Here is a 24,339-nt window from a genome sequence, read left to right as displayed (position 1 = left end):
TACGAACGTGCATGTATATATAATACATAGGAATATAGATATCGAATGAATATAGATGTAATAGCTTATTCGAAGGATTCATTATCTTTAATGTGATTTTCATTTGTAACCGTGTGTGCATTTTTAATGTTTAACACGCCACACTATGTGTTGAGCAATGAGTGTTAGTGCGTTCGTTGTAATGTACGAGCGTAAACTGGTAAGTTGAGTAACAGCACTTGCGTTTGAAACTAATTTTTGCCTTCTGCTATGTTGTTACCATCTGTCTGTCATTTGATTTTCTAAGTGTTTGTGCTAATAGATCATATTATTTATTGATTTGAATTCATATCCGTAGACCTATGTTGTGGGTTACAATAGCTACTAATCGCCACCCTAGTTGTCTCTTGGAGCATATCAACCTATTAGTAGATCTGTGATAAAGCAAACCATATTTTGTAGCAATATTGAGGTTGTTTGAATGCCGAGTAACAGCAGATCAAACTTTTTCTTTCAATCCACCATTTAAGGTAGCAACTCGAGCCATTGCTGCAAAAATTACCTGCTACTTTAGGTGTGCGAACGCTGCAGTTGCTCTTGTGCAAGTATGAGTGGCTAGTGTTGTTTTGTAAACTTAAGTAGCATTTGTTTGGTGCACTATGTGTTGGATCCAGCGACCAACACGTAGAGGCGACCTGGGTCGGCTTACTCTACCGGTCTGCATTCACCTTCCACAGGGGCCGTGTAAGTGTTGCCCGTTGACCAACACGCGGAGGCGACTCAGTCGGCTTACACCACCGGTCTACTACAACCACCTTACACGGGGAATTGCTCCCTGAGTGATATTATGCTCGTTCGACAAGGTCGACCTGAGGTCGACCGGGGTCGACAGTGTTTCTATACTCTACTCCCAAAGCACAGTCCGTAGACTGAGACTTGGAGTAAATAAGTGCTCAGTGTGATTCTGTTATTGCGCAAGGTAACAGAAGAGTGTGGGTCCAAATGCAAAGCATGTATTGAACAACTTCTAGGCCGATAAACACGGCCTTAAATATAACAGAATATGCAAATGAGGTGGCTAAGGCCAACCTCCTCTAGGGGCGTGACTATATAAAATAACACAAGAGAACACAACTCTAATGATAATAACCAAAAAGGAGATGGTACTGCAGGTTTCCATCACACACGCCGCCCCTATAGACGACTACCGGCTATATATATAAAAAAAAAAAAAAAAAAACCACAAGAAAAGAAAAAAAACACAAGAAATATAGGAACACACCAACTAGCTACAACAAAACAGACAAAGAAAAGGGAATATAATAATATGAGAAACCGCAATTACTAAATACCAAGAGAAATACGGATAAATCATGTCGACCGGGTCATCTAGGAGGTCGACATGCGATTTGCCAGGTCCTCCAGGCGACGAGCCGCCCGTCGGAGGTTGGAGGCCTCTTCTCGTAAAGCGTCCACTGTAACCCGGGGTCGTACGTCCCCCAGCCGGCTCTGGATGCTGCCTATTGTCGTCAACCTTCTAGGAGCTGGGACCGGTCGTTCCAGCTTAGGCGGACTGTACCACTTCTTCTTCGGGGGAGAGGGGAGAGGTGCCGGAGGTCCTCTTCGTGTAGGTGGCTTGGTTTTAATTGGCCCGTAGGGTATAGGCTTTTCAAAGGCCGGAGGATTATTTAATTGTACCTTTTTGCTCCAGGCCGGGTAGCTATCTCGGTCGACCTCGTATATAGTAATTCCCTTTCCACCGTGCGCCTTCCTTACTTCGGCATCCTTGATCCGAGCCTGATGTTTGGCAATAGTATCTCGAGATGTAGAATTTCTCCCACATTTGCAGAAAAAGCGTGTAAAGTGCTGGGCGATGTGGATTCTGCGCCGTCGAGGGGTAGAGAGTAGTTGTTGGCACAATGGACAGTTAGTACCTTTCTCTCGACATAGTTTCGAGATCGTTTTAGCTGTCTCTGCCGCAATCCATTTGGTTGGTAGTGGGGGGTGTGGAACGTGATTATCTAAAGAATCCGTTTCTGAGTCGTCCAGGGTTTCACCCGGCGCTGGGTGGAGCTCCAGTGGCAGGATCTTTACTTCTGGCAACAGGGGTAAAGCTCCGATAATCGGTGCCGACTTCTTCACGGTTTCTTTGGTGACTTCCATGTTGAGAAAAGATATAGGTGTGTGCGCCTCGAGTTGGTAACAAGTAATGAGCGCGTTCTGTCTGGGACCCAAAATGGCCGCCTTCTGACCTTGAACTCCGAGGGCTTCTCCCGATTGGACGGTGCTAGTGTCGTAATCGGCCAAGTACGCGGGAGGCCTCCTGATTCGTTGGGGCCGTGGTGCATCTCCAGCCCCGGTATCACTAGCCTGGGCTCCCATATTTTCTGTGGCTCTTTCTTCCTCGGGTATCGACTCGTCGCCAGGGTCGGGGTCAATCATCAAGGTAGGATTGTGCTCCCCTGGTGGAACCAAGGGGTCCCTCCTGGGAATTCGAAGGGCTTCTGACCTTCCTGGCGACTGAGGTATTCGCAACTCCGTTAGTTGGCTAGGCAGGGGCAACTCTGAAATAACTACTTCTGGGTTATCGTTTCCTCGTGCGATTTGCCTTCTGGGTCGGCCCCTCATGTTGGGACGGCGAGCAGGCTCGACTTCAACTGGGGCTCGTCCTTGTTGCACCGGACTGGGGCGACAGAGTCGTAACCTTCCCTCTGCTTGGATAGATCGCTGTCCATACCTCTCTATCTCGTAAGTGTGGTTTTCGTGACTCCTCAACACGCGATAGGGCCCCAAGTACTTGGCCGCTAGCTTCGGGTTTTCCCCTCTTCTCCGCCGCTTGCTTAGCAACCACACGAGGTCACCCTCATTGAATAACGGAGGCTCTCTCGCGTCGGTTGACACAATATCTTTTTGCCTATCTCGGAGGAGAGTATGGGCTTGTATCAACCGGTCGTGGACAGTCTGCACATACTCATGTATGCTTGCGAATGATTCTAGTCTATTCCCATACTGCAATTGGTCAGGAAGACGTAGTTCCCGACCCAACATCAGATAATTGGGTGTTTCTTTAGTCGCGGAGTGTGGTAACCCTCGCAGCGTCCTCATGATTTGTGGCAGTAGCTGGTCCCAATCTTCCTGTCCTCTGCCCAGCAAGAGAGCTCGTAGGGAGTCACCCAACACACGATTGTTTCTCTCGACCACCCCATTCCCTTCGGGGTGGTACGGGGTGGTCCGAGACTTATCGACTCCCCACAAGTCGCATAGCTCCTGGAATAATGAGGATTCAAATTGGCTCCCCTGGTCGGTATGGATAATCTCGGGTAGCCCGAAGTAACTAAATACCCTTTCGTCTAGGATCTGGGCTACCGTTGGGGCTGTAGCGTCGGGGATGGCTAACGCATCTGACCACCTAGTGAAGTGATCAGTGAGCACCAACACCCAACTGTTTCCACGAGGGGTCGGAGGCAGGGGTCCCACCAAGTCTACGGCTAGGCGTTGCCACGGCCTCCCGGCGTACAGCCGTTGTCTATTCCCGGAGGTCCGCCCCTTTCCTGTTTTGGCCCTCTGGCAAACCTCGCAAGAGAGGACTGCTCTCCGGATATCTCCGGCCATACCCGGCCAATACCAGTCCAATTGGACGCGTTTCAAGGTCTTCTCCACCCCGCAGTGTGTTTGCTCGTGGGCTTTCCACAGGATTTCCTGTCTCAATGTTTTCGGGCATACCACCACTACCTTTTCTCGCCCATTCTGGGTAAGATGGAGAGTCAACACGCCCGACTCGTCGAGCTGGAGCTGGTGAAACATCCGGGCCAATCGTTGCAGCTCGGGGCTGCCCACTCGTAGCACGGCTTCTTCCACTCCTTTCCGGTCCCTGACGGCTTGGTAAATGACCCCTAGGTCGGTAGTGGCCCTCTGTTGTAGCGCCCGTACTTCGTCCAGCGGGGTTTGTACCACCGTCAACTGTTCTGGACCCTTTTTGACTACACTTTCACCAGTTCCATCCAAATTTTTGGTTTCGCCAGTTATCTTGACGGCTTGTGACTGAGGATCCTGAGGTCTTCTGGGAGGGTGGTCCAACACTCTAGGTGTTCCTGCCCCGCCCGGCAGCCGTACCGGGACTGGACTGGTTGGTGTGAGAATCGGGGGGCCGTGCCCTAAAGCCGGTCTGTTGCCAGGTAGTTGAGGCCATTCATCCTCATCCAACTGGCGGGGGTTGGGACTGGATGTTCCGACGCCTCTCGGTGGCTGTACCGGAACTTGGTCCACTGGCACCGCAGTGTCCCAATTCGTTCCTGGGTTTATTAGGGAGTCGTATACTTGCGACCTCGTTGGCCCTTGATCCCGCTTCTCAATAGCAGCACACTGCCGGCAGTCGACGCACTGTCGTCGACTCAATCCATCGGCGTTCCCGTGTTTATCGCCTTTTCGATGGATAATTCGGTACTTGTGCTCGGCCAGACTCTCCAGCCACCGGGCCACCTGGCAAGAGGGTTCCTTCCTCCGGTGCAACCAAACCAAGGAGGCATGGTCGGTTCGGATGGTAAACTCTCTGCCATATAGGTAGGGCCGGAAATGCCGGACAGCTTGTACCACTGCCAGTAGCTCCCTTCTGGTTACGCAGTAATTGCGTTCGGCGGAGGAGAGGGTCTTGCTATAGTAGGCTATGGGTCGCTCCGTGCCCTGCTGGACCTGGGATAACACAGCCCCAGTCCCTACATTACTAGCATCAGTATCTAGTACGTAGGGCAAGGAGGGGTCGGGATATGCCAGTACTGGAGCGTGTGTCAGCGACCATTTGAGCCTAAGAAAAGCTTCCTGTTCCTCTTCTCCCCATTTCCAGGGGACCCCTTCGCTGGTCAACAAGGTGAGAGGTTTGGCGACCGAGGCATAGTCCGGCACGTATCTGTGATAGTACCCAGTGGTACCCAAGTATGACCTTAGCTGTGTCACATCTTGGGGTGCTGCCCATCCACTTATAGCCTGAATCTTTTCAGGGTCGGTAGCCACCCCTGTGTTGCTGACTATGTGGCCCAGGTATTTGACTTGGGTCTGGAACAAGCTGCATTTGGAGGGCTTTAATTTCAGCCCGGCCTGCTTCAATCGTTCCAACACCTCGGCGAGCCTAGTGACATGACTGGAGAAGTCGGCTGACATGACGATGATGTCATCGAGGTACAGCAGCAGGGTTTTCCAGTGTAGCCCTTGGAGGACACGTTCCATCAGCCGCTGGAAGGTAGCTGGGGCGGAGGTCAGTCCAAAGGGGAGCACCTTCCACCTCCACAACCCACTGCGTGTGGCGAATGCCGACCGCTCCTGGGCCTCGGCGGAGAGGGGTACCTGCCAGTACCCGCTCATCATGTCCAAGGTACTGAAGAACCTACTGCCAGACAAGGCGTCCAAGCTCTCATCAATCCGGGGGAGGGGGTAGGCGTCCTGGCGAGTGACACTATTAAGTTTCCTATAGTCTACACACAATCGCCACGCCCCGTCCTTCTTCCTCACCAAGACCACCGGAGAGCTCCAGGCCCCGTGAGCGGGCTCAATCATGCCTTGCTTTTCCAGGGCCGAAACCTGTCGTTCGATTTCGGCTTCCTTCTCGTGTCCTACACGGTACGGGTGTTGACGGATGGGTTGTGCCTCTGGGAGGAGGGGGATCTCGTGTTGTACCAGGGTGGTACGCCCCATGTCTTCGCTCCCTTGGCTGAATACATCCGCATAACGGGTCAAGAGGTCTTTCATTCTTCGGTGCTCGGTAGGGGACGAGCAATGTGGTGCCGCCTGTCGGAGCAGGTCCAGCATGTGGGGTGGTACATTGGAGACAGGAGGGGGAGTTTCTTTGGAAACCTCGGCTTCTCCCTTCGCTGTCCAGGGGGCCCCTATTTCGTCCGGCCCGACCCCCGTGTATTGCCCCACGACCGTTCCTGCCGTCACACTGACGGGATGGTCGGTGGGGTTCATACAACGGATGGCCACTCTCCCCTTCTCACCGGGTTGGTGTAGGCTGGCGGCCACCATATATCCGTTCTTCGTTCCCTCAATTAACCCGACTGGCTGATAGGAGGAGGACGTGAGACGTCCGGCAACCAGGACCTCGGTTCGAGGGGGAAGCGTTGTGGCTCGCATTACCTGTACGCTGCTTGTCAGAGGTCGACCCTCTCGGTCAGTGCACGTCAACTTCTGTCCATTTAACACCAACGTGGGTTGCTGGAAGTTCATCTCGCAGTGGTGGTCGACCAAGAAAGGCATGCCCAGGATGGCATCCTCCTTCAGGGCACACACCACGAGAGACACAGTAACCTGGACACTCCTGACTCTGACCGGGAGAGTGATGAGTCCGTGGAACTGCAGCCGGGTACCATCTGCCATTTGCCCATAGTCCTCCCGGACCTCCAATTTGCTTTTGACGTCTTTAGGTAACCGCTCAAAGACATGTCGTCCCAACAAATTAGAGGTACACCCGGTGTCCACGAGGAATTGGACGGACTGACCTCCGATGCGACCTGGCAAGAAATAGCTGCTATTATGCGGCTTCCATGATTCGTCTCCGTGGGTCCGTCTGGCTTTGCTAGTCCTCTGGGGGCCCTTCTTGGAAGGCCGAGACGGCTTTGGCCAGACGTAGGTTTCATCCTTGGCTTCTGAGAGTGGGAGACCTGCACACTCAGGTAAGGGTTGATATTGGTTATGCAAGGGGACCGGTGGCGAGCAGGGGGGGAGCCTGCGTCGCCTAGTCCGTCGTGGCTGTTGCCACTGTCCTTGCAAGGGTATATTTGATCCACAGTCAGTACTTCCCCCTACTGCTGTGGATGGTAACCGTTTCCCGGCCTCGTGACTTGAGGCCGTTGTCCTTGGGGGGCTTGGGGGCACCGGCGTTGGATGTGCCCTGCCTGGCCGCAACCCCAACAATTTGGTCCCCTTTTGTCCACTCCCCGTTGTCCCAACAGCTTCCCTTCCCTCAGTCCATCTGCTAACCCCTTTATAGCCATCAGGACGTCGTTCAAGGTGGCTGATGGGGGTTCCGAATGGACGGGGGCGACTGTAGCGGGGGTAACTTCTTCCTCCTCCACCGTCATTATTAGGGGTCGGGCACCAGGTCGAGGAAGAGTGGGCTGGATTTGCAGGAACTCGTTCCCCGCCTGCACTGCTTCCTCCAAGCTCTGTGCCTTCATCGCTAACAGGTGGCGTTGGAGGGGCGTATTTCCCAGTGTCAGAGAAAACGCATCCATGGCCATACTGGACTGGTAGGATTCTGGGAGGTCAGCGTATGCTATTTTCACCAGACGCTCCATCTCTGTGGCATGTTCTTGGAGACTCGTCTTGGGTTCTCTTTTTAGGTGGAGTTTACTCCTAGCCTCTCTCGGGGAGAGCCCGTACTTCATGCGTAAAGCCGAGAAGATGGAGGCAGGTGAGTCCCCTCGACTGCATCCTCTGGCTCCTTCCTTCAGGGTCTCCCGCAGGTGGAGGAGCGTGGCCTTCTCACTCCACTCATTTGCTTCCGCGACCTCTTCGAACTGGGAGATGAATAGCTCTACATCCTCACTCCCATCGAACTTCGGAGGCTTGAAGTTGGCTCCCCCTCGGGGTATCTGTAAGGCTCTAGTGATAGCCTCTGTCAGTTGACCAATCTGGTCGACCTGCTGTAACTCTGCCTCAGCCAGATCTCTGGTAGCATTCCGTCGGCTGTTTGGCATGGTTACTAGGTTCGTCTTATAAGTCCTAATTACCGCAGTTCAATCCCACCGCTGCCACCAGTGTGTTGGATCCAGCGACCAACACGTAGAGGCGACCTGGGTCGGCTTACTCTACCGGTCTGCATTCACCTTCCACAGGGGCCGTGTAAGTGTTGCCCGTTGACCAACACGCGGAGGCGACTCAGTCGGCTTACACCACCGGTCTACTACAACCACCTTACACGGGGAATTGCTCCCTGAGTGATATTATGCTCGTTCGACAAGGTCGACCTGAGGTCGACCGGGGTCGACAGTGTTTCTATACTCTACTCCCAAAGCACAGTCCGTAGACTGAGACTTGGAGTAAATAAGTGCTCAGTGTGATTCTGTTATTGCGCAAGGTAACAGAAGAGTGTGGGTCCAAATGCAAAGCATGTATTGAACAACTTCTAGGCCGATAAACACGGCCTTAAATATAACAGAATATGCAAATGAGGTGGCTAAGGCCAACCTCCTCTAGGGGCGTGACTATATAAAATAACACAAGAGAACACAACTCTAATGATAATAACCAAAAAGGAGATGGTACTGCAGGTTTCCATCACAACTATAAACCTAATCCAAACCATTGCTAAGACTTCAAACTCATATTCACTTATACTGTGCCGCAATGAACATGTTAATTTTATTACAAGACAACAGATATAATTAGACAGCACGTCTGATTTTCGTTAAAAAATATCTACCATATTTGATACCTACAAATGAAAATCACTGTTTGTAAGTTCCTCTTAACCTAAATAGAACCTCGTTGGTGTGTTTAGTCACTCCTGGATGAGATTTAGATATGATTCCTTTCAATGCAAACAGTTGGCAGCACATGTAATTTTCAGAAGTTATGGTTAATTCTTACGATCAAAATTTAGAACTACTATTACACAGATAGTTATTTGTGGTTTAAGGTTAGCAAGTCTATATATTTAGCCAGAATTAGTGATGTACTCATTGATATCACATTAAGACCTGTTTCACACGCTCGTGATATGCCTAGCTCATGAGCACCCAACACCATATCAAAGACATATGTTATAGCTAAGCAATTCAGTGATGCATTGCGTTGCCAAATAGATTGATCAATTATATTTTCCTCTGTCAGGAGAAAATAGTGGCATCCTTGCCAGGTTTTATCCTTATTGAAGCAGTGTCCCGATCTATATCGATCATTTATTACGAATACTTCACAATTGGTGATATCGGAAGCATTGTGCGACTATTGGCAACATATTTTGTTCAATGAGTAAATGTTGCATGTTAACAAACAAATTCAGCTAACTCCAATAAGCATTGCGTAGATAAAATGAATCAAATTAGAGAATTTTCAGTTTTCAATGGATGTAATCAGCAAGAAAATTATCTTGGAATGTCTCATGAGCAGTTTTGTTTTTACCAGAGGCCATCAAGTCAGAATATAGGCCTAGTTGTTCATAGATAGTTATTGGTGTCAAGTGCTATTGTAGACGTTTGAACGCATATTTCAACTGAAACAGCTTAATTAAAAAATAAATAAAATGGGACCAGAATTTTGTTCATATGGGAATCAACTTTTTTACCCAATTGCAGATGCTCCAGTTTTTATTGTGCCTACAAAAATTAACACATTTATCTAGACACATTGTATTGTGCACCTGTCAGCTGTGTATGGCTACACAAAGGACACTCTTTATCAATGTAGGCATATAAGTAACCTATTGTAAGTTGAGTTACTTTGATGACAATTATGCTTTATATCACAATTACATAATATATAGTTATATAATATACAATTGTACAATTATTATTTTTAATTGTACAATTTATATGACACAGCAGGCACACTTTCTCAATGTAAACTTTCACCTTTCATCTGCTTTTTTAGGGCTTAAATGAAAATTACTTTATATGTATTGAGAAACATTTTTTTAAAATTAGCTTGTGTTGCAGTGAAAGAAAGATGCTTGGATTCGCTATTTTACTTTGATAGTTTATTAATCCCTTTTAACCTTAATGATCTATTTTTATTACTGCAAGATTAATAGTGTGATCAACTCTTGCCATGCACACATATTATTGACGCATGACTTAGTATTAATCAAGTATGTCGATAAACCGTCAAGATTAGACCAATAGTGAGCAATCCTCAAACAATCCCTTGTAGTGGTCAACAGCATCTTGATAAACAATAGTCTCATGTGAACTACGTGAGACTAAGGGTGGCCTACTTTGTGAGAAGAAATCCCTTTGTAAAACAATCACTTAATCGTGCTTTAGATAGCTTTCACAAAAAACTTATGCAATAGCTTTCAAGTGCTGCCTTACACGACATATTAGGCTACTTAACTCTTTTTGTATCGCGAGCCGCCTAGTTTGGCTGGACACAAAAATTTTTTAGGGTTAAGAACCACCTAGTGAGACTTTAGTAGGTTTCTTACAAAACGTTTCTGATTAGTCAGTAGTTACTTCATTAGCCTATCGTATCTGTACGTAACAAAAGGAAACTATCATCTGCTTACATTTAGCCAATAAAAATACGTTTACAGCCCACCCTGAGCTTTGCGAGAATGTGATTTTTTTATCACAATTTCTTCGCTACGACCAGTCATGTCAGACACATTACAGCTTATTGTAGATCAATGGACTCTGGCCGCTTATCTGTTGAACATTTGTTCTACCGAGAGTGACTTTTTGCAGTAGTGATAAAGCCATCCGCAAGCTATAATAATATTGATAACTGATCCGATTCGGAACATGCTCATGGTAGTAGCGAAAATGGCCGAAAAAGTGTCCGAGCTGGTTCTGCAACACTTTTGTAGCCTTTTTTATTGCATACAACGTTTAACAATTACTTGAAAATTTCATGGGTAGCTGCTTTATCAATCTTCCATCTATCATCTGTTCTCTTAACAGAGCAAGGTACTTAAAACAACATACGTCAAACCATTTATTTGATTTAGTGGCTAACTGTTGCCTTTTTATAATTTTTATAATTTGAAAAACGTTTCTGTTCAAAATGAAATTATAGCCAATAAAGTAATACTTTATGGCATCAGCAGATGTCCAATTTATGCTGATTAGTTTGGCATCAAAATTTTGCTTATTTTTCATAGACCGTGTAGTTCAAAAGTTATGACAACAATTTATGAACATTCGATAAAACCTAATATGGGCCCCTGTCCAATATTAGGTTTTACCAAATATTGGACAGGGCCAGCCCGAGTCTCTCCGCCGTGTTGTCATCGAGCTATGTTGAACCTACTCGGCTCTGGGCCTGGCCGTTCGTATTCATCACACTCTCCCCATTAGAGGGTGGGGTCTCTAAGATACAGCTGGGAAGGGCAACAAGCTGTGCCCAGAGCTGGTGTGTGTTGCTACGTGTTCCAGGTGACGAAGCTTTGTCTCGACTATGTGTTGGTCTGTCTGGGACAGCCTTCGGTGATGTAGAAGGTTGGCCATGGCTCTCTCGCTACATCAGCCCAGTGCTGGCTGTCCTCCAATTGCCTGGTCATCCTCTCTTGCTGGTCGCGTAACTTGGAGGACAGCCAGCACTGGGCTGATGTGGCGGGAGAGCCATGGCTGACCTTCTACATCACCGAAGGCTGTCCTAGACAGACCAATACATAATCGAAATTGCTCAAAATCCTAGTGAGATTCAGCTCGCCAATCTGGCAGCTGGCCAGCTGTATTGCCGACTGCTTGGTCTCCTCATGGCATGGTTTCTCGTTTGCTCTGACAAGACTGACACGAGTTTTTCTTTGCCTGGCTGGACCATGTTCCTGTTATCTGGCTGGCCAGATGGTTGAGCTGGTTGTACTCGGCTCTGGATCCAGTCGCTCATATCCATCACAATACCTCGACATACAAGCTTAATGCGTTCTCAGACTGAGGTCATATGGCAATTTTCTTGTGTCTCAAAGCATTATTTCTTATAAAAAATAAACAAATATAAATTAATTTGTTTTTCTAAGACAAACTACCTAAAACTGAATATTACAATGAAAAAGCATGTTTTTAAATGTTGTAATTTAGTAATTATCCTCACAAAGTAATAAATACCTATTCAGTTTTTATGATCTGCAACAAAATGTAACATTACTAGGTAATGTATTGTATAGAGTTCTTACCTTTGAGACAGACATAGTGGCTAATGCGGTGTGGGGGGAGACATGACAGTAACGTGTTTATTAGACTAGACTAGTGGCGCAATGTAACGTAACATAATCTTTGAATTCTACTTGAATGAATTTAGCTTGCTAAACACACACTTGAAGTTATGTTTTAATATGATACTAAACTGGACTCAAATTTTGTCTTCGTTTTACCTTTTTCATTATCTTTTTCTTGTTTGGCGATTTTGACGCTCTTTCACTATAACTTTAAAGCCTTTTTCAAATTCATTTGCTGAGAAAAACAGAGCGATGCTGTTTTTGAACACGGCCTCTTGCATACTTGGCCAATTAGTGGCCATCGAGAACTGGGCTCGTATGCTCAAAGGTTTCTCGTCTCTCAAAGCAGAAACTTGCTTGACATTTTGCTCGTATTTTGATTTTTTCGTATGTTAGGGCACTTGTATGTCCAGGTACGACTGTAGTTAATAAATTTTCTATAAGCGACCCTCATTTTTAAAGTGAGTTAATATACTTAGTCGCTTGTTCCTATCAAACATGACTATATATGCTCGGTGTACAGTAGATGCTCTTATAATGTATACCGCATATAACTTAAATTACACTTGACGTTTATGTGAAATTTTTGCTTCGTATTAAGTAAAAATTTCCATATAACTTAGAGTGTCATGTCGGTGCAAGTTCATAAATTTGATTTGAATGACGATAATTTTCTAATTAGCCTTAAAATGTTGCTCTCTCTCTCTCCCACTAGAAAAACAACGTGCATATAGCCTTATCTCTGTTATTTATACAAGTTCCATGACAATGTAGTTCGCTGTAATAGATCGTCAGATGTGTTGACAAATCAGAGAGTAAGTAGCTGCGCAACTGTTCAGAAATACTGAGAGGCAATCGATTGGTGCAGGTGTTACAGCGTCGGTCTACCAATCTGAACGTCACTAGTTGGAATATTGTCAAAAGTATCTTTTATCCTAACCATGACCCCTGGAGACTATTTATTGCTATACACATTACCTCTTTCCGCATTTTCCGCTTTATGTCGCGATCTTTAAGTACCATCAAGTTTTTTTGATTTTAATTTTGAAACATCCTGGCAGTCAGGTCACCTCTAACATAAAAAACAATTGCTGTTAAATGATAGAAAAACACCGATACTTTCTGACAAAATCTACTAAAACCTTGGCAGTTCATTTTTAAAGCATCTTCTTATAATTCTATGCCCTACATTAAGTATACTCGAGAACAGTTAGATTTGTGTCACAATAGGCGATCTTTAATATCAAAAGATAATGTGGATAAAAGGATGTTTTGTGCATTTAGATCTAGCGCTTGGGAACATTTGTTTATATTAGAGTTGAAACTTCTAAATTTTTACTGGCGGGTCATTAAAAAGTGAATTATTTGCCTAGTATTCTGCCACACATTGAACTAGTTTTACTAGATATTGCGGGTCAAACAAACTAATTAAAACAAAACTAGAGATACATGTAGACTTATACATATGTGTATAAATTTGTGGAGATTTGGATATGGCATTAACTTAAATACATTGGCTTTCATCCTGCTGACACCTGATTAAATACTGTTAATTGCAGACAATGCAATTTGGTCGACCGATTTGGCAGAAATCCTTGGGAAGGCATCTCAATGTCAGAACATTGCCATTATTTGCCATGGACCATTCCTTCATGATAGCAACATTGTCGACTTCATCAAACTCTTCAAATAGATATGAGTTTCATCGAAATACTTTGAAAAGAAAAGGTGTTTATGACAGTCATCTGTTTTATAGACCCCTTGAAATAGACAATCGGGAGCTAGAATCTCTGCAGACTTCATTTCAAGAGGCAGCATCACGCAAAGATGCCGAGACACTTTTGACATTGAGTAAACAGGTGCCTTCGAGGCAGGCTGCCACTTTAAGAAATAGTTTAAACCCATCCACCCTAGTTCTTTTTCACTTTATACTCACTGACTATTTCAAAAAAGCTGTAGAATGTTTGCAGACAACTATTAATAATGAAAATATACTATCTGTAGTTATGGCTGCGTTTTATTTTAAGTGGTTTTTATCTAAGGATTTGTCATCTGATCAATTTGATTTGACACACAAACTAGATGAGGCTATGCTTTCTTCACAAAATCAGGTCACTCTCGCCACTTGGTGTCGATTCATGCACTGGAGACTTTCTGTTAAGTTGCCATCACATCGGACGCACAAGAAATTTTTAAGGGGCGTTGCTCCGACCTGTCAAACCACTAAGGATATTTTGGCTATATCTTCTCTTCTTGGTGACATCAGTAAAAGGGTTAAGATCGATGATCGTAGAAAGCTCGAAGAACAATTTGCTCATATTATGTTGCAAAATCCTAAAATATGGTATGAGGATGATGAGCTTATGGGATCTGTCTGCTTGGGACTGTACAGGGTAAATAATGGCCAAAGAGTAACAGATAGACGTCTTAATACATTTATTTGGGACGTGGTGGTTCATAAAATGAAACACGACAACAGTGAAGTATTGTCTAAACCTTTGGAGTATTGCCTGAAACTTGCTGGTGTTTCCATGCATAAGGCTGTCCTGAGAGACTATCCATACATGTTAGAGAAATGCTTTTCGAGCATCAGAGCCATACATTCTAAGTTGTGTCGGACATCACCATCAGCAAGTGTTGAATTGTTCTCCAATATCGTTTCAAGCCATCATGTAGATGTGTCAGCTGCAAAGAAACTTCTTCAGCAATCTGTGAATACTCCATGGGATGTTCAACCTCTGCAACTGGTTAGTCACTTATAAATGTATTGTTTCGACAATAAACTATGGTTATATCAACCTTCAGAATAGTAGTCAAGTATTGTGTGGTTCACTACACTATTTACCTGGCTAGTAAATTTAAATTCATAAAACAATCGCAAATCCAAATTATATAACATACATGTATAGGGATTTATTTATAGAACAGTGAAGTATTAGTAATCCTACTCAACATGAGATGGACCTAACGCAAGGTGTCATTCTTCACCATTCAAATAATCATGATAAAGATTTTGTTCTGGAATAGTGGGGATTTTTAAAAATTTTATCTTTTTTTCGTAGTGTCTGCTGATGAGACCACACTTTAATAATTCATTTGACACATCCACTATTGTTCATCCATCCTTTTTCTCATAAGTGAATCACGAATTCTGGTAGAAACCTGTCTTGCGGTATTGTTTTCTTTTTGAATATTACCATAAATTGCAGTTTCGTTCCATTGGCGATGCGGACCAATACGACAGATGAAGTGTTGTTTTTTCATGCTTTGTTGTCGTCACCAAAACTGGTTATGATCTGCAATAACCATGCGCAATACTATGTGCAGCGGTGTAGGGATTTCTTACCTTTGAGACAGACGTATGCTAATGGCGGTGAGAGAGACTTCACAGTAATGTGTTTAGCAGAGATGGGCACTCGAGTTAATGTGCTTGCTTGAGGAAGCCTTGCGGCCCATCTCACAATGGAATTGAATCGATTCCCTGGTATCTTTTTTTGCTGTAGAATGGTATTGACTCGGAGCATCCTACCTAAGAATTGAATTGAATCGAGTCTTTACGGTCACCATAAATGAATTCACTATATTTTCTATCAGCAAAACGACTCGAGCCTAAGTGCACCAATGCTTCCCTTTTGTTATTACAGTAGATGCTCCTATAACGTACCCCTTCTATAATATAAATTCCAGATAACATGAAGAATGTATGTGAAGTTTTTGCTTCGAACTACGTGAAAAATTCATATAACATAAAGTGTTAAGTTAGGCGAGTTTTCTAATTCGGGTAATGTTAAAATAAATGTTAATTTATTTTAACACATTTGCAAGAGAAAAAACTACATGCGTATAATGTTACATCTATTATATATACAACTTCCATGACATTCTAGTTTGTCGTGATAGATTGTCAGGTGTGTCGACAAAACAGAAAATAGGTGGCTGCGCAATTGTTCATAAATACTTCAAAGCGATCAATTGGTGCAGGTGTTACAGCGTCGGTCCACCAATCTGAATGTCACGAGTTGGAATATCGTCAAAAGTTTTCTTGTGTTCTAACCTTGACCAGGGCCGTATCCTCCTATACTGCAGCTACTGCCATGGCAGTACCATTTTTTGAGGCTCAAAATTCCGGAATTCACGTCATTTTTGCTTGATTTTAACACTTTGGCTGGGGAAATGGCCAAAATGTCGTTTATCGTTTGTGTGGGGAAATGGCATTTACGTCGCTTCAAGTATGAAGCTGCCACCTCGTAACGTTAAACACAGGATATGAATGCTAGTAAGTTTTAAATATCATCAACAAGATACTAGTCGATAAATTAAGATATGAAACGATTATTGTAAATTAATAGTGAAAAATTATTGTAAATAGCAACCTAAATGTATTACTGAAGTCCTTCAACATGGGACCAAAGATATTTTTGGCTACGACATGTTTATATTAGAAAATTCACTACACTACAAAAATATTAAACATTCCGTTTGTTTTTCAAATGCATTGATTCTTGTGCAGAATTCTTCACTGATTCTAAAAAGTCTAAAGTGAAATTATAGGACAAAAACTCTGCTTTTACAGCAAAAATACCGATTGTGTGCCAGCATAAAATGGCAGGCATGGCTTAATTTCATCTGAAAAAGCAATGCAATGTCTACTGAAATACATGTAGTTGATATTTGCGATACAAACAGTCAATAGACTGAGCTGATTCGGCTAGCTAAATTAGCGATTGTGGGTTATTGTTATTTTGATATATTGTCATAAGTCAGTTTTTTGTAAGAATTGATAGAGTTGATTTTATTTATTTGGTCTCGAGAATTGATTTGAGTCAAGTCATTGAAGTTAGAATAGCTAAAGAATTGAGAATTGAATTGTGATATTTTTATTGTGAATTGAATTGATTCTTACACGACATATGATGCCAAAGAATCGGGAGTTGAATTGTTAATTTTTGATGAGAATTGAGATGTATTTGAGTCATTTTTCAAAACCTTTTAAACATCTCTGGTGTTCGGTACACTTTTGTGATGCTATGTAACAGCAACTTTGAATTTGACTTTTACGAATTTAGCTTACTAAACACTCTCTCATTTCTGTCTCATTTCTTATGTTTCCAGTTTCCCGCTTTTTTGCATCACATTTGATATTACTTTTAGCCGACCTTATTAAATTTTTTATTTCTAACAGGAAAGACGAAGCGATGCTGTTGAAATTTGAATTTTTGCGAGACATGTTGATGTCGTATGGTGGAAAAAGTGTCGTAACGAGGGGCCAGAAAAATTTTGTGTTTTACATCGTAAGTTGAAAATACTCGAAGACAAGGATGCCGTAACCCTTGGTCCACTGTATGCAGTTTGAAATTGATCAATAACTATTGTAGACTTTGGAATTTGAAAAAGAGTATGATATGACCACATTTACTATATCTGTGGTATCTTAGATTGGCCCATGCAGAGTAAAGGAAAAGTAACAGATGTTGATGACACAAAGATGTTGATGACAATTTTGATGCCAATATTTTATTTGTATCAAAACAGTTCAAATGAATTTTGTCATAAGAGTAGGTTGTGTTTCTATAGAGCCACACCTTAATTTAATTGTCTAATTGATATGGTTTATAGTTGATTTACAATCCATTTACTTTTTGACCTTCCTGTTGCAGGTTGACAAAGTAGTATATGCAATGGCTAACTATGGCTGCACGGATAAAACTGTTCTCAGTTTAGTTTTGAAGACAATCTTGTCACCAGGGCGTGAAACTGAGTTCATAGAACAACCATATCATCTTCACAGCATTCTAAACAATCTTGCATGCATGCAAATCTTTCCTCACAGACTACTGGTCATGCTCTTTGATCAAGCATTAAAAGACGGTGAGAAGCATTTCCTTGCACATCACTGATGTTGGTTGTTGATAGTAGCTGGATTTCATGCCTTTATATAGCTGTTAGATTTTATTGGATAAAAGTTTACCATGTATATGGTATGCATGAAAGCATAGACTTTGGAGGTCCTGAGTCAAGTGTATGTTAAAATTTATCGTAATGCTTTTCTCTCTAATATAGGCACCACATCGCTAAGCCCCTCCAGCCGCCGGTTTGTCGTGTTCTTAAATGGTACCTTGCCTATTTTGTGTCCGGAATATAAGGGACCCAGATTTGATGAAGATACAATAAGGGTGAGTAGCTCCTTGAAAAATGTTGCTCCTAAGTTTTAAAAAGAATATATAAAATAAAGAAATCATTGTAATGCTAACTAGTTTTTTTCATCTCATGCTAAGTTTTCGCACAAAGAGAGATGTCATACAAAAGCGTTAACAATTTAGCAAGAATAATTTTTTTAATTCCGATTTGTGGCAAAACATTTACATTTGTACTCCTTGGTTTTCCTATTCCGCAACAGTATGTTCTAATTTTGCAAATAATTCATTTTTTGTTGGTATCACTGTAATAATTCATCTAAGCTTATATAGTGGAAAATTAACAAGTTAAATTCGTCGATTCGTCGTTAATAAAAAGTGACTTTCGTCACCTTTTAATGTTCAATCATCAGAAATGATGGAGTGCAGTATGAATGACGAAGCCATTTATTTTTGTCTGACAATAGCAGTTGTTTTAAAAGTGCCAACTTTTACTGTTGACAACTTTTACTGCCTTATTTCTGTTGGCACTTTTGAAAGTGCCAACTTTCACGCAACCACTAAATTCTGTACATGTATGCAATTATTAAGACTATTAAGATTTTGACCAAAAACTCATGACATTCAGCTTTCAGACTAACACTCTAACCAACTGAACTAATCAGCTGCTATCCAAAGCCTCTGAATAATTGTCCCAAGCGAAGAATAAAGGTTGTTTTGTGGATGGACAATGGCTGATAATAATATTCTGATGCTGATAAAATATGCTGATAACTGATGCTGATATTTGTAAAGAATTGGAAGGATTGTTTTGCACCGATTTGCAGGAGCTGCTCCTGAAGATCCAAACCGATCGTGGTAAAGGGAAGTACGCTGATGATACAGTCGCCCTCTTTCAGCAGATGACACGGCTTCAGAACAGTCTTCAATCACTTCCTCCTATCGTTGGCAGATATATCGTACAACTCAAGCCCTCCTTGCAGCACTTCGTGGAAGATGGTGAGTGTTGTTATATTCCAGACTGTCCGAAGGGACATACAAGCATTTCTGTTCCTGTTATTATCATCTTGTAAGGTTTATAATAAATCTCACATCCTTGTATACTAGCATATTATAAGGGTTCAATCACATGTTGCAGTTTTACGGCTAGCATAGCAGCTAATGAAAAGTACACACCATACACGTAGTGCACACCAGTAGTACACACGTAGTACACACCATCGCTTTTATTAGCTTACGTTGTATCGTATGGGTTCGCTATCTATGTTATGGTCATGCCCATATCTGCAGATCTTATGATGATCACCACAGATCCCTCTGTGAGCAATGTTGTTATCTTGCTGAACACAGAAAGGCACTTTCTGCGCTTGTACAATGAGTCCTGTGATGTCCATTATCAGCTACGCGCTGCAAGGAGGTCAAAAATAGCCCAGCTGCGCAAGCTCGGTTACATTACTATAGCGGTAAGGATCTATGTTAGTAAAGCTTTACACTGTATTCTGTTTAGCTAACAGAGCTGTCTGGTTTACTCTCAGCGGTGAAGATATACCTATCACTGTTGATGCCCATCAAACCCCTAGAGTTATTATATACTCCTTATTTCTCATCATTCTGGGTATCAACTGGTAATGTTTGGGCAGTTTGTACTATGAAGGTCTTATGTTTATCTTGCTGTTGACCAACCTTCAGATCAAACAACCAACTTGCTAAACACAACCATAGAATCAATCAGAAAACAGGTCATGAAACCAACAGTAAAACAGATCATGTACTCAGCCATACAACCAAACAACCAACCATAAAATCTACTACCATGTTCTACCACACAACCAACCAATTAATGACTCTTCTAACCAAACAACCAATCGCATGGTAAACCAATTCAGCTAACCACATAGTCAACCACTCAATTAACACAGTCAAACCTGCAACTAGCTATACAATCAACTGTACAATCAACTGTACAATCAACTGTACAACCAGCTATACAATCAACTGTGCAACCAACTATACAATCAACTGTACAATCAACTGCACAACCAACTATACAATCAACTGTACAACCAACTATACAACCAACTGTACAATCAACTACACAACCAACTGTACAACCAACGATACAATCAACTATACAATCAACTGTACAACCAACTATACAACCAACTGTACAATCAACTATACAATCAACTACACAATCAACTACACAACCAACTGTACAATCAACTACACAACCAACTGTACAACCAACTATACAATCAACTATACAACCAACTGTACAATCAACTACACAACCAACTATACAATCAACTGTACAAACAACTGTACAATCAACTATACAACCCGCTATACAATCAACTATACAATCAACTGTACAATCAACTGTACAATCAACTGTACAATCAACTGTACAACCAACTATACAATCAACTATACAATCAACTACACAACCAACTGTACAACCAACTATACAATCAACTGTACAAACAACTATACAACCAACTATACAATCAACTGTACAAACAACTGTACAATCAACTGTACAATCAACTGCACAACCAACTATACAATCAACTGTACAACCAACTATACAATCAACTGTACAAACAACTGTACAATCAACTGCACAACCAACTATACAATCAACTATACAACCAACTATACAATCAACTGTACAATCAACTGTACAACCAGCTATACAATCAACTACACAACCAGCTATACAATCAACTACACAACCAACTATACAATCAACTGTACAATCAACTGTACAACCAGCTATACAATCAACTACACAACCAGCTATACAATCAACTACACAACCAACTATACAATCAACTGTACAAACAACTCTACAATCAACTATACAACCCGCTATACAATCAACTATACAACCAACTATACAATCAACTGTACAAACAACTGTACATTCAACTGTACAATCAACTGTACAATCAACTATACAATCAACTGCACAACCAACTATACAATCAACTATACAATCAACTATGCAACCAACTGTACAACCAACTATACAATCAACTGTACAACCAACTATACAATCAACTATACAATCAACTATACAACCAACTATACAACCAACTGTACAATCAACTACACAACCAACTGTACAACCAACTATACAATCAACTGTACAAACAACTGTACAATCAACTGCACAACCAACTATACAATCAACTATACAATCAACTATACAATCAACTGTACAAACAACTGTACAATCAACTACACAACCAACTATACAATCAACTGTACAATCAACTGTACAACCAGCTATACAATCAACTACACAACCAGCTATACAATCAACTACACAACCAACTATACAATCAACTGTACAAACAACTCTACAATCAACTATACAACCCGCTATACAATCAACTATACAACCAACTATACAATCAACTATACAATCAACTGTACAACCAACTATACAATCAACTATACAATCAACTACACAACCAACTGTACAACCAACTATACAATCAACTGTACAACCAACTATACAATCAACTATACAATCAACTATACAACCAACTATACAATCAACTGTACAAACAACTGTACAATCAACTGTACAATCAACTGCACAACCAACTATACAATCAACTGTACAACCAACTATACAATCAACTGTACAAACAACTGTACAATCAACTGCACAACCAACTATACAATCAACTATACAACCAACTATACAATCAACTGTACAATCAACTGTACAACCAGCTATACAATCAACTACACAATCAGCTATACAATCAACTACACAACCAACTATACAATCAACTATACAATCAACTGTACAAACAACTGTACAATCAACTGTACAATCAACTGTACAATCAACTATACAACCAACTATACAATCAACTGTACAAACAACTGTACAATCAACTGTACAATCAACTGCACAACCAACTATACAATCAACTGTACAAACAACTGTACAATCAACTGTACAAACAACTGTACAATCAACTGCACAACCAACTATACAATCAACTATACAACCAACTATACAATCAACTGTACAATCAACTGTACAACCAGCTATACAATCAACTACACAACCAACTATACAACCAACTATACAAACAACTGTACAATCAACTGCACAACCAACTATACAATCAACTATACAATCAACTGTACAATCAACTGTACAACCAGCTATACAATCAACTACACAACCAGCTATACAATCAACTACACAACCAACTATACAACCAACTATACAAACAACTGTACAATCAACTGCACAACCAACTATACAATCAACTATACAACCAACTATACAATCAACTGTACAATCAACTGTACAACCAGCTATACAATCAACTACACAACCAGCTATACAATCAACTACACAACCAACTATACAACCAACTATACAATCAACTGTACAAACAACTCTACAATCAACTGCACAACCAACTATACAATCAACTATACAACCAGCTGTACAATCAACTGTACAATCAACTGTACAACCAACTATGCAAACAACTGTACAATAAACTGTACAATCAACTATACAATCAACTGTACAAAGAACTGTACAACCAACTGTACAATCAACTGTACAATCAACTATACAACCAACTATACAATCAACTGTACAAACAACTGTACAATCAACTGTACAATCAACTGCACAACCAACTATACAATCAACTGTACAAACAACTGTACAATCAACTGTACAAACAACTGTACAATCAACTGCACAACCAACTATACAATCAACTATACAACCAACTATACAATCAACTGTACAATCAACTGTACAACCAGCTATACAATCAACTACACAACCAGCTATACAATCAACTACACAACCAACTATACAACCAACTATACAAACAACTGTACAATCAACTGCACAACCAACTATACAATCAACTATACAACCAACTATACAATCAACTGTACAACCAGCTATACAATCAACTACACAACCAGCTATACAATCAACTACACAACCAACTATACAACCAACTATACAATCAACTGTACAAACAACTCTACAATCAACTGCACAACCAACTATACAATCAACTATACAACCAGCTGTACAATCAACTGTACAATCAACTGTACAACCAACTATGCAAACAACTGTACAATAAACTGTACAATCAACTGCACAACCAACTATACAATCAACTCTACAACCAACTATACAATCAACTACACCACCAGCTATACAACCAACTATACAAACAACTATGCAACCAACTGTACCATCAACCAACTACATGTTACTGGGATGATGATCCTTCTGGCAATACTTCCTGAGCAGTGCCACAAAACGACAGCTTTAACAGGCAGACTGATAGCATTTGTTTTACAGTCAGCGAAGGTAGACGCACAGCAAGTTTGTCGTCAAATCAAGTTAATCTATGCTTTGGAACAGTTCTCGTTTTCTTCTGCTAGACATTCAATAATTATAATAAAACATTGAAAGATAGAAGGAGTGATCCATGCACTCGTATAAGCTTGAAACCGTTAATAGTCTAACACTGATGACTCATCGCGTGAGAAGTCGTTGTTAATGTCAATACTAAATTTTGTACCTGTATTACCACATAAACTGCTACGTACTATCATAGGCATATCAGTGTTTTAATTTATTTGTTTCCTCTCATTGGATTTCAATAACTGAAATGTTTTAGAAATGATTTCTTGCGCTTCTAACATAAAATACTTGGAAGAAGTTAACAGTTATTTCCTGAGTTATATATTTACTGTTATTTAAATTGTTGTTAAGTAACTTAGGCTATTAATGGTAAAACATTACTTTTGAAAAAATCTACCTGTCTACACATTACTAAACGTATAGAACTATAAATATGTTCATTTCTCATCATTCTGAATTGTTAGTGGCTAGATGCTTTAAGGTAGAGGTAGGTCATCGGAAAAGCATATTCGAGCCCAAGTATTCCAGCCAAATTCTTTGTTGTAGATAAACTTTGACGAGTACATATCAGCGACGAACCACTCCCAGCTGCTGATGGATAAACTGAAAGCAGCCAAGGTCATCTGATTGCAGATCTTGGCTATGTTTTGTATTTATACATTTGTACAAGGCCTGCTTTTTTGTACAGGAAACTCGTTGTCGTAAGTTTTATTAATGGTATACACAGTTTTACGACTTTAGTGTTTTTCTCTGACAATATTCATAATGTACAAAATTTAGTTATTTAAATATACACATATTTAGCTGACATCATCTGGTAGAATCACCAGTTGCTGACAAAGTTTCTGTAGTGATGTGTCTCATCGTTCTATGGTAAATTAAATGTTAAATTTCTGTTTTTTTTTAATAAAGCGAGTATA

General features: G+C 41.6%; 2 protein-coding genes across 2 annotated transcripts; both read left to right on the top strand.

The window, feature by feature from the left end:
• The first annotated feature begins 121 nt into the window (after positions 1 to 121).
• Positions 122 to 24,339, top strand: LOC137391499 (uncharacterized). Its single transcript, XM_068077998.1, has 7 exons — positions 122 to 199; positions 13,405 to 14,592; positions 17,503 to 17,713; positions 17,906 to 18,018; positions 18,807 to 18,978; positions 19,270 to 19,442; positions 23,966 to 24,339. The coding sequence occupies exons 1-7, from the start codon at positions 158 to 160 to the stop codon at positions 24,044 to 24,046; spliced, it is 1,980 nt and encodes a 659-aa protein (XP_067934099.1). The 5' UTR covers positions 122 to 157; the 3' UTR covers positions 24,047 to 24,339.
• LOC137392201 (mucin-2-like) lies at positions 19,820 to 23,436 on the top strand. The gene is made up of 5 exons (XM_068078848.1): positions 19,820 to 19,851; positions 19,963 to 21,140; positions 21,271 to 22,028; positions 22,929 to 23,012; positions 23,332 to 23,436. The coding sequence occupies exons 1-5, from the start codon at positions 19,820 to 19,822 to the stop codon at positions 23,434 to 23,436; spliced, it is 2,157 nt and encodes a 718-aa protein (XP_067934949.1).

The sequence above is a fragment of the Watersipora subatra genome, chromosome 3, assembly GCF_963576615.1.
Source record: "Watersipora subatra chromosome 3, tzWatSuba1.1, whole genome shotgun sequence".
Taxonomy (NCBI): domain Eukaryota; kingdom Metazoa; phylum Bryozoa; class Gymnolaemata; order Cheilostomatida; family Watersiporidae; genus Watersipora; species Watersipora subatra.
Note: the sequence above shows the minus strand (reverse complement) of the source record. Positions and strands in the feature narration are given on the sequence as shown.

Excerpts from the sequence above, each read along its gene's own strand:
- LOC137392201 (XM_068078848.1), top strand. The coding sequence starts at position 19,820 with ATGACTCTTCTAACCAAACAACCAATCGCATG. Across the intron at positions 19,852-19,962 it reads ACCAAACAACCAATCGCATG|CTATACAATCAACTGTGCAA; the intron begins GTAAACCAATTC and ends CTGTACAACCAG. Across the intron at positions 22,029-22,928 it reads AACCAACTATACAATCAACT|GTACAACCAGCTATACAATC; the intron begins GTACAATCAACT and ends ATACAATCAACT.
- LOC137391499 (XM_068077998.1), top strand. The coding sequence starts at position 158 with ATGAGTGTTAGTGCGTTCGTTGTAATGTACGAGCGTAAACTG. Across the intron at positions 18,019-18,806 it reads TTGATGAAGATACAATAAGG|GAGCTGCTCCTGAAGATCCA; the intron begins GTGAGTAGCTCC and ends ACCGATTTGCAG. Across the intron at positions 19,443-23,965 it reads TCGGTTACATTACTATAGCG|ATAAACTTTGACGAGTACAT; the intron begins GTAAGGATCTAT and ends TCTTTGTTGTAG.